This window comes from Anguilla anguilla, chromosome 13 (genome assembly GCF_013347855.1).
Source record: "Anguilla anguilla isolate fAngAng1 chromosome 13, fAngAng1.pri, whole genome shotgun sequence".
Taxonomy (NCBI): domain Eukaryota; kingdom Metazoa; phylum Chordata; class Actinopteri; order Anguilliformes; family Anguillidae; genus Anguilla; species Anguilla anguilla.
In genome coordinates, this window is record NC_049213.1 from 32,588,951 (window position 1) to 32,599,479 (window position 10,529).

Genomic DNA, 10,529 nt, shown 5'->3' on the forward strand with positions numbered 1-10,529 from the left:
TGCCGGGAGAGAGAACTGAAAGCTATGTTACAGTGTTTGAGCTTTGGATTTAAAACTGAAAGCTAAAACAAACAAACACACACACACACACACACACAAAACTCAGCACAAGTTGGTGTTCACTTGTTTTAAATTAGCACGTGTCCTCTAGAATGTGGAAGTTTTTAACTAAAGTGTATGCTGTTTTCAGTCCCAACCAATAGAACAATAGATCAGACTTATGTCAACAATGAGAAATTAATACGAGTTAAGGAACAACATGATAAAGACAACTGAAATTAATTTGAGCAATGCAATTCTATTCTAACTTTTCGAAAATCACTACAATCAACATGATAAAAATGGTAATGGTTAAATGTAGTTCAACTACATATTTAATTGGTGTGATGGCATGATTTGACAACATAAAGGGTTCTGCTTGCCCTGATCTTGTAGACAAGTTCATGATCCAGCCTAACTTGGTTATTTTGGTTCCCTTTTGATGTAATCTATTTTCCAAATTCAGGCACTAATATAGATTTCAAAGAATATCCAATTTTTTAATGTGCCTGGGGGTAAAATCAGACATGGGAGTAAATGAAATTTAAGAGAGTATGATTTTAATTTTCAACTCCCAAAACAAAATTCTTGGGACGCCCAGTCCAGCAGTTCGTTTTCAGTAACCATTTTCAATGTTTAAACAGAGAGGACAATTAACAAAGAAAACCACTGGTTCAATCGATTCTTCAGTCTAGTTATCGGTTCCGTTTTACATACGTTCGATCACGAATCACTGTTGCGCGTTCCCGCGGACCATCGTCTGCCTTCTGCGACGTGCCCCTACTGTGTGCACCAGCGCGACTGCGCACAGCCATTCTTGGCTAGAGTGTGTGTGCGTGTGTGTGTGTATGTGTGTGTGTGAGCGTGTGTCTGGGTCTGGGAGGCTGGAACATGGAAGATGATGAGGTTGCAGAGAGCTGGGAGGAAGCAGCGGACAGTGGGGTAAGAAAACACGGAAAAACGGTAGCCACAGGTCTCATCTGAAGCCCTGGAAACGTGGTGGAGTATTTGAAAACAACAGAGAAAGGACTATAGCGCGACAGACAGGCCCGTGATGTACACAGGGGTGCGAGCTGTGAAAGTAGGCCACAACTTAAAGGGTCCCGTACCTTCAGGGTTATTTTTGGGAATTGGTGGAACTAGAGACGGTCGGGCAGACAGCGACGGGGGATGTGATTTGCTGTACGGCAGGTTGTGAGAATTAACTAGTACTTGTAGAATTCCCTAATTTGTCTGCGTAAATAATAGATCGTTCGACTGGCAGTAACGCTGGCTGGTGTTTTGCCGGCTAGCTACCGAGAAGCCATCGACAGAATGGCAAAATAAACCTGAACGAGTGACTAGCTATGGTAGCTAACAAATCTTAGATAATCTTGTAAGATCGCGGTGGTAAATAATTAACTAGATGGTTTAACTTATTTCGTAAAGTGAATGTTTGTGACATCCAGTAGCCAAATACTCTCTTACTGTGAACCAATACTGTTTGTAGTCTGTCGTCAAGCCAACTGAATTTCGCTTATGCAGCCGATACATTAAAATGGTTGGCTGCCCATACCTGTGTAGGTATCGGAATAATTCATAATCACTTGTTAGATTTCATCACGTTTTGTTTAACTTTGGCCTAAAAACTTTTAACATTTTGGCCGTTTAAATGCTTCTTAATTCTGTTTCACACTACAACAAAACGGCCAGCTTAAATAACATGAAATGGTATAGTCTAATTGTAAAACTGAGTGTGGCAGTCGTGTGAGATCGAAGAAATGTTAGGAACAAAGGTAGAGCATAAGTCTAGGCATTAAGATCGATAGCCTCTTTGAAGACCTGGTACAACTGGTGCAGGCAGTTTTTCTACTACCCTGATGTCAGGTGAGAAGAGGTGAGAACCTTGTGGTACAATCTTAAAACGATAGGACTGCCAGGCAACCAGTGGTGGATATTGTTGTTGTGGATGTAGCCATGTAACCTTGTCGTTCACAAAAAGATCTGACATGGGCAACTCCTCCATACTATGGTACCCTTGGGAAAGGTACTTAATTTGATTGTGTTTTAATTCCCAGTTGGGGTGCTGCTGTTGTACCCTTGAGTAAGGTACTCAGCCTAAATTTCTCAAATAAAAATATCCAGCTGTATATAATGGATTAAATGTAAAAAGGTAATGTGTGTAAATTGGTCTGAATTAGAGCATCTGCTAAGTGCCAGAATGTAATGTATTTTCCATGCTTTCTTGCTCTTTTTTTTACATGCATAACACAACGAGCTGTGCAAAATCCCCAGCAGTTTTGGTTATTTCTGTTTGCTTATAGTGCTACCATTGTGTGTTGTGGTGAGATAAACAGTCATATTCACTGCGCTACTCGTGTTTCACTTTTGTGATGAGTGATTCTTGTGCCTTGCTGCTGCTTTGACTTTATTTGGCCAAAGCTCTCCCACTAGTTTCTTTGTGTTGTGGTTCATCAGTAAACAGCTTGCCAACTGTTGCAGGTAATCATTGACTATTGAGCCTTCCTGCTCCTTTTGTTAGCTTGGCGCATGCTGTTTCTAAATAAAATTAATGTAAAATTTTCAGACTTGCCATGAACTGAAATTAAGGTTTGTACCGTTATTGTAAGTTGTGGCATGTAAGCACCTGATACTCTACAACATGTGTTCTATTATATATAATTTTATCAAACTCTTAAGGACTATTACACTAAAATTGCAGCTGAAAAATGTTGAATCGGATGTCTGACTCACCAGTGTAATTCAGACAGGCTGAAATTTTGGAATGCCTTTTCATACTTCCATTACTAGCCTGAGTTACATAAGTGGGTTCTGATCTCAGAGCCTAGTGTGCATGGATTTTGAAGAACCTCTACACTGCTGTCTTTGTACTGTCAACATCTGTGCTGTCTTGTCAGGCTAATACCCAAGGCTACGGTCACAGTGGTGTCTGATATCTTCAATTTCTAGCTTATACTTTGGCCAAATGTGTGTGGGTTTTGATTAAACTGTTGATGTTTTGATCACTGTTCCCCAGGGGACGCTCAGTCGATAACCAGGTCAAGAGATCGAGAAACTGGGTTCTTCTCGTTGTAGTCTACCACCGATGCATGTTGTTTTTTTTGTTTTTTTAAACTTGTATAAAGAAAAAATTAAAAGAAAGGCAGTTGCTGTGACCATCCTCCAAAAACTATATTGACTTACAGGCCTCTGTGTTTGGCGTGGTCATAAAAGCTTTCGATAGATTTTTGGCTGGACCACAGTAGCGGGGCCAGCCCTATCAACGCGAATGTCTGTGACTGAGTGATGTTACACCATTGGTCAGCCGAGCTATGAAGTTACACCATTGGTCGGCCAGTCCAGCCATATACTAGGTTTTGACCTGGTCTTGTTCTATTTCAAGTCCCTAACGTGCCAACCTCTGCATGGATTATTATTGAAATTTGATACAAATGTTCCCCTTACATGTTCCTGGAATGTCATTGTTCCAGTTTCAGATGACAAAATGTGAAGGACACAGGGGGTCTGAAACCAAAACTTAAAAAAAAATACAAGTATCATGTCATGAAAGCACAGTTCTCCTTTTGTGTCTATGCATGTCATTAATATATTCATGCAGCTACTTTTACACAGTAGATTATCACGTAGGCCAGGTGGTCCACTACCTCAGTGCTAGTAACCATGGATAGCCAAAGCCTTGCTAATCATTATGTTTATTTATTGGATAGTTACATGTTTTCAGAATTCTTCCTTCCTGTTCTTGTCTTGCATTTAGACTTCTTGTCTTCGCTCTTCTCCGGAGTGACTTACAGCACAAAAACAAGTGTAAAGATCAGGGATTGGAGCACAGTACTGATCTAGAGGGGGAACGTGTGCTGTAGAGACAGCAAGTGCGGACTCGCAAGTGCAGGACAGCAAGTGCAAGGCCTTGTGGACTGCTCGATTGAACATTAAACCAGGTTGTTCAAACAAGAACAAAACTACCTGACTGAGCATTCAAATATATTTCATTAACAACTGCGAAGAACGACAAGCTCCGGAAAATATAAAAATACTGTAAATTTGTGACCTGTGATTTCAGAACTATTCAATATCTATTTATGTACACTGGCTACCCTGTTATATGGAGACAGCAATGCCTGTACATGTATTCTAAACAGTGGTGATGTGCTCTCTTATCTTGCTGCGGTTGGATATGGCTTGGGCTTCCCCCCCCCCCAAACATTAGCGTAACCCTGCATGTAGACTTACGCAGCACATCTGTTGATCCTCAGAGTGTGCTGGTACTTATTGGGTAAGAAAATGTCATTTGAGGAAAACGAAAAATCAATATTATATAATGTTTTTGCTATTTGCTATTTTGTTGGAAATCCAGCGGTAATATAACCATAAAATGCAGTCAGTGTAAAAAAACATTGTCCCATCCTAACTTACAATAAAAGTGAGGCACTTATGTGAGGTAATTTGTTCATTATGTGGTGTTAGGCATGTATGGGAATAGCATTCCAAACAGACTGCCTTCGAACAAACGAACAAGGGCTATATCTACTTGGGAATTTGGTTTAGTTTTAAATAGTTTATGCTGTATTGCTGTTTGTTGAGCAACCTACACCTCAATTATATTTTTGTCCTAAATTATAATAAAGAACCAGTAGGCCAACAGAATTGCCACGATCCATAGCTTTGAAATAACTGTTTATTTTAAAGTGTGAGTAATTGCAAACTACTGCTTGGTGAAATAAAATGAAACTATGAATCTATAGTTGTTAAATATATCTATTGTACATTGAGATACATCTTAATGAAAAATCATCTAATATTGAATTGAAACTCCATAACTAATTTTGTGTTTGCATGCTACATTCAGGAGGTATATTTATACATATGGTAACCTAATTCTGCTTTAAAGCAGAATTAGGTTACCATATGTATAAATAACTACAAAACCATACGAACTCCAAACTAGAAGGCCTCAAAACACTCTTGAAAAACTGACGGACAATTAAGCGTATGAACTGCGCTTCCATTTTCTTGCACTTCCATGGTTTCTGCCAAGATCTGTCAATCAATGTTCACTAGAGAGAGAAAAAACTCACTTTCTGCAATACATTTTAAAACAATAATAGAATCTTCAGATCTAAACTGCAGCACATGCAGGGCCCTCCCCTCTCTGTGTGGGTGGATTTGGGTAGGGGGGAAGGGGAGACAGAATCCTGGTGTAAAAATAGAATAGGGCAATCTGGGACACAAGCTCAGAATCTGTTAAAAAAGCCCATAAATGGGCTTTAATTCTGGAAGGGCACCGAGTTTGCGTGTCCCCAGGAGGCATGTGGAAACCCAAACCTAGTAATTACGAAATCGGCTGGGATCAATTAGCATACAGTACATTTGATGTTGTTTACACACTTGGCTCTGTTTTACATGAAGAGGCTATGTAATTATCTCCTCCTTTTACACTCTCACCTGTGTCAGACCCTTGAGTACTTTTGCTGCTGTTGTTTGGTAAAATGGTAAACTTTACTCATCCCACCCCCTTCTATCCACTGATCTTACTCTTCTTCTACATTACATTACAGGTATTTAGCATTTACGTTGCATCCATTTATACAGCTGTATATGTACTTATGCAATGCAGGTTAAGCACCTTGCTCAAGGGTACTACGACAGTGTCCGACCTGGGAATCGAACCTGTGACCTTTAGGTTACAAGACCAGCTCCTTACCTATTAAACTACACTCTTCTGTCTCCTACTGCTTTTCCTCCATGTTTCTGAAGCGTATATTTTCTCCTTGCACTTGCATGTGTAATTTCAGTGGGCAACTTTGGATACAGTGTCTTGTGCTGCATATTTACTGTGCTTTTTTAAATATTATTTCCTCCAGGAAATCGAGAGAAGACTGGAAGCAAAACTGCGGATCAGTCAGAAAGAGAAGTGAGTGCAGCCTGCTTTAGAGTGAATGGTGTTAAAGAGCTGTTTTGGGTGCTCCCCACCCCTCACCTCACCTTGGCCTTACGTCCCTCTGTCCTGCAGGAGAGGCAATGCTGGCTCTGGACGCTCCCCCATGAAGACTGCCATCGTGATCCAGGACGACTCCCTCCCTGCAGCGCCCCCTCCCCAGATTCGCATACTGAAGCGGCCCTCCAGCAACGGGTCCCTGGGGTCGCCCGCTGCCTCCACACGGGCCGTCCCGCAGGTGAAGTCCCTGGCCCAGCGGGAGGCGGAGTACGCCGAGGCCAGGAGGCGGATCCTGGGCAGTGCCAGCCCAGATGACTCCCCTCAGGACCGACCCAACACCGACAGGTAAAATACCTCACACTACAACACAGACAGGTAAAATACCTCTCACTACACCACAGACAGGTAAAATACCTCACACTACAGCACAGACAGGTAAAATACCTCACACTACAACACAGACAGGTAAAATACCTCTCACTACAGCAAAGACAGGTAAAATACCTCACACTACAGCACAGACAGGTAAAATACCTCTCACTACAGCACAGACAGGTAAAATACCTCTCACTACAGCACAGACAGGTAAAATACCTCTCACTACGGCACAGACAGGTAAAATACCTCACACTACAACACAGACAGGTAAAATACCTCTCACTACACCACAGACAGGTAAAATACCTCTCACTACCCCACAGACAGGTAAAATACCTCACACTACAACACAGACAGGTAAAATACCTCTCACTACCCCACAGACAGGTAAAATACCTCACACTACCCCACAGACAGGTAAAATACCTCTCACTACAGCAAAGACAGGTAAAATACCTCACACTACAGCACAGACAGGTGAAATACCTTGCACTACAACACAGACAGGTGAAATACCTCTCACTACACCACAGACAGGTAAAATACCTCTCACTACGGCACAGACAGGTAAAATACCTCTCACTACGGCACAGACAGGTAAAATACCTCTCACTACACCACAGACAGGTAAAATACCTCTCACTACAGCAAAGACAGGTAAAATAACTCACACTACAGTACAGACAGGTAAAATACCTCTCACTACAGCAAAGACAGGTAAAATACCTCACACTACAGCACAGACAGGTAAAATACCTCACACTACAACACAGACAGGTAAAATACCTCTCACTACAACACAGACAGGTAAAATACTTCTCACTACAGCAAAGACAGGTAAAATACCTCTCACTACAGCACAGACAGATAAAATACCCCACACTACAACACAGACAGGTAAAATACATCTCATTACAGCACAGACAGGTAAAATACCTCACACTACAGCACAGACAGGTAAAATACCTAACACTACAGGACACACCCAACACAGACAGGTAAAAAAAGACATGTGCAACACTCCCTGCGGTGGGCTGCTGGCCACACAGTCTCCCAGTTTTAATCACATAGTTATGTGTCTCTTCTGTCACCATAGATCAGTGCGCGTGAGCGCCCCCCAGCCTTCGGAGGACTTAAGGTCGAACAGTCAGGCGATCCGCCAGCCAGTTGGACCAGATGGCACACAAGGCTTTCGCCAGCGCAGATAGGAGGGAGGGAGGAATACACCATATCAATCTGCCCTGGGGACGGGGTGAGGGAGGAGGAGAGGAGGGATCGGGGGTCGGGGGTTGCTATCAGGGGGGTGCTGAAATAATTTTTAAAGAAATCTAAAACAAAAAAGAAAAGGCTTGCATTGGTAAAATTAGAAGGAAGGATCAAGTATGAGAAATCAAGTGAATATTCCTCTCTCTCTGCCCCGCCCCAGCGCATATCTGGCCCTGCTGTTGTGTAGGAGAGTCAGGGAACAGAGGGATGGGGGCCCCAGGGCCAAAACCTTTCTCCCGGGTCGACACTGTGACGAGGACATTGCCTCCGCAGGACTGTGTTCACTGTGATATCCCCCCAGATTGGCCCAAAAGTACCCCCGACCCCACCCCACCCCTCCCTTCCCCCTCCCGACTGCTGATCAGGACCCCGGTCGAGGCCACCTCTTTGAGATAAGGAAGGCAAAAGACAAGGCTGTGTAAAATGGAGCAGGAAAAATGGCGGTCAGCTGCCACCAGTGTCTCCCAGCAATAATACCGAAATCATCGCTGAAGATCATCCCTTCCCCTCCACTGTCCACCTCTCTGTGTACTGTTTATATTGCCCGTTTGATTTGTATTTTTAGTTCATACCTTGATGACTCATTACCATTGTTTTTTAACTGGGGGGTGGGGTGGATGCGCTGGAAGAGATGAAAGTATAAAAGTACTACTCTTGTTTGCTGTTACATTTGCTTTTTTTAAATTTAGCTATCCTTTTACCTGTCGTTTCTATTTAAAAACAAAATATTGAAAAAAAAAGACAACAAATGATTTAAAAAATGGACTCCAGTAAGGGAGAGAAGTCCGTTTTAAATCATCTTTTTTGAGGTAGTGATTACGGAAGTAGCGTTTTCATTAGAACAACAATAGGAAATCAAAGATCTTGAAAAGGGAAAAGAGATTTTTAAGAAGGCCAAAAAAAGTGTTGTAAATATGTCTGCAGCGTGCAGCTGGTAATAACAGATGGAAATGCATCAGAGGAATATGTGAACAGCGCACAAGTCTCCACAAATGAGCGTGGAGTGAAAGGAAGTATTAAGAGATGTATAGCAGCGGTAGTATTTGTGTCAGAAATTTTCTTCTTTGTTGAGTTTTTTTCCCTCACTAGAGTGCATAACCCATCTGTTCCAGTGTCTTCAACACAAGTATGAACTTGGGAGGTGGCTTACGCTGGTTTAAGGAGAGTAAGGACTTAGCCAGCAAGTGTGAAAGGGAATGAGCTGGGTCGGTGGAAAGAAAAATGAATGTTGAGCTTTATACTGTAATACCGCAACAGTAATGCGTGAGATAAGGGTGAAGCCAAAGTGCTGAAAATGCAGAAAGCTGATTTGTCCAGCGTTTCAGGCCCAGAAAATTTCACCGTTATATCCCTCATTTGGCGATTGGGGGGCAGGGGGGGGGGAGAGAGAAAAAAAAGGGGTGGCTTATGTTGGCTGCTTGAGATTGTGCATGCATGCGCTCATGCTGAAATTAGTGCATTACGGACTTAAAAGGCCTTAACTCTAATAACAAGACCAGGTTAAAACCTAGTATGTGACTGGACCTAATACACATGATTTGGCCGACCAATGGCGTAACTTCATAACTCGGCTGACCAAAGGTGTAACTTCGTCACTCAGTCACAGACATTTGCGTTTGACCGCTGTTGCGGTCCAGCCAAAAAAAAGGTATACACTGATTTTGTTTGGAGTTCATCCAAAAATTGGTGAAGCACCTCAGATTCATACACAGGTGTGCTGTGATTAGGAATGGCACGCTAAATCTCGAGGTAGCCTCTCCGACCCTAGCCCTTCCCCCCCCCACTCTCTGTCGCCCATCTACTCCACTCATTTAGCCCTACAGGACATCGATGGGTCCTCAGGCAACGTGACAGAGCCCCTTTAACACAAGACACCATCACAGACAGCCTGAGAACAGGAAGGGGAAGAAGCCCTGATTTTTATTCTGTATGATAACAAATGGCCTTGTAAATACTTTAAAAACGTGCCCTTTAATAAAAGATTGAGGAGAAAAAAAAATGAAAAAGAAAAATGACAAACAATGTGTATGTATATTTTTGGTTGGTTTAGAATATTTTATTTTTTCTACTGTATAAAATGGCATATGTGTATGTATGTATGTATATGTTGATTGTATTTGTCCATCACCTACTTACCAGCTAATGTAAAACATGAGATTGAACTGGGCTTTAATTGTTATGTGGGATGTCGGGGGGGGGGGGGGGGGGGGGGGGGGGGGGGTTATATTGAGGGACCCCAATGCAGGCAGATGGGAATAATTACATGTATTTAAAAGTGCCATACAAATGTCATGAAGTCCCCTTTCTAACCTTTTGTGCATTTTTTTTTTCCTCTTGGAGTTGACATTGGTCACCAAAAACATAGCGAGTATCTGAAACCTGCAAAGACGGCTGTGCAAACACCATTTAAATATCTGTGTTTGAACAAGTGGCTTTGCCTTCCTGTGCCCCTCGCGTTTCCTTGTCAGGTTGATCTGTAAGTGCATTTGTCTTTGTCTGATATGTGTCCATCCATGTCTTTGTTTTTTTCTGTCAGTCAGGTGTTTTCTGTGTGACTGGTTAGGAGCCGACCATCTTGCCGTGTGCCCCTCTCTGTCTTCAATACGTCACTCTGATGTCACTGTTTCTCTGTGTTCTAGCTCTTATTTGTATGTAAAAAAAAAAAAAAAAAAACTGAACTTGGGTAGGCATTTGTAATAGCAAATAAAAAAAACATTTCAGGATGGTGTTGTTGTACAGTGTATTCTGAGAAACCTACACAACTCTGTTAATCCAAATGCATTTGCTCCATATGACACATGGCCTTAGAAAAGTTGTTACAGCCAATTGCATAAACAATTTGTGCTGTTGAAAACATGCTTTAACTTGGATTTTTTTATTATTATTTTTTTAATTTAACTTGCATTTGAAC

At 42.1% G+C, this 10,529-nt stretch overlaps 1 protein-coding gene across 1 annotated transcript; it reads left to right on the plus strand.

The window, feature by feature from the left end:
* Positions 1-824: 824 nt before the first annotated feature.
* On the plus strand, positions 825-10,341 carry LOC118211193 (SUZ domain-containing protein 1-like). Its single transcript, XM_035388157.1, has 4 exons — positions 825-981; positions 5,901-5,950; positions 6,050-6,319; positions 7,449-10,341. Exons 1-4 carry the CDS (start codon positions 931-933, stop codon positions 7,558-7,560), a joined length of 483 nt encoding a protein of 160 aa, XP_035244048.1. The 5' UTR covers positions 825-930; the 3' UTR covers positions 7,561-10,341.
* Positions 10,342-10,529: the final 188 nt, after the last annotated feature.

Bases quoted from the DNA above. Each gene is read 5' to 3' on its own strand.
- LOC118211193 (XM_035388157.1), top strand. From the start codon at position 931: ATGGAAGATGATGAGGTTGCAGAGAGCTGGGAGGAAGCAGCGGACAGT. The intron at 5,951-6,049 runs GTGAGTGCAGCC...TCTGTCCTGCAG, and splicing joins CGGATCAGTCAGAAAGAGAA to GAGAGGCAATGCTGGCTCTG. The intron at 6,320-7,448 runs GTAAAATACCTC...CTGTCACCATAG, and splicing joins GACCGACCCAACACCGACAG to ATCAGTGCGCGTGAGCGCCC.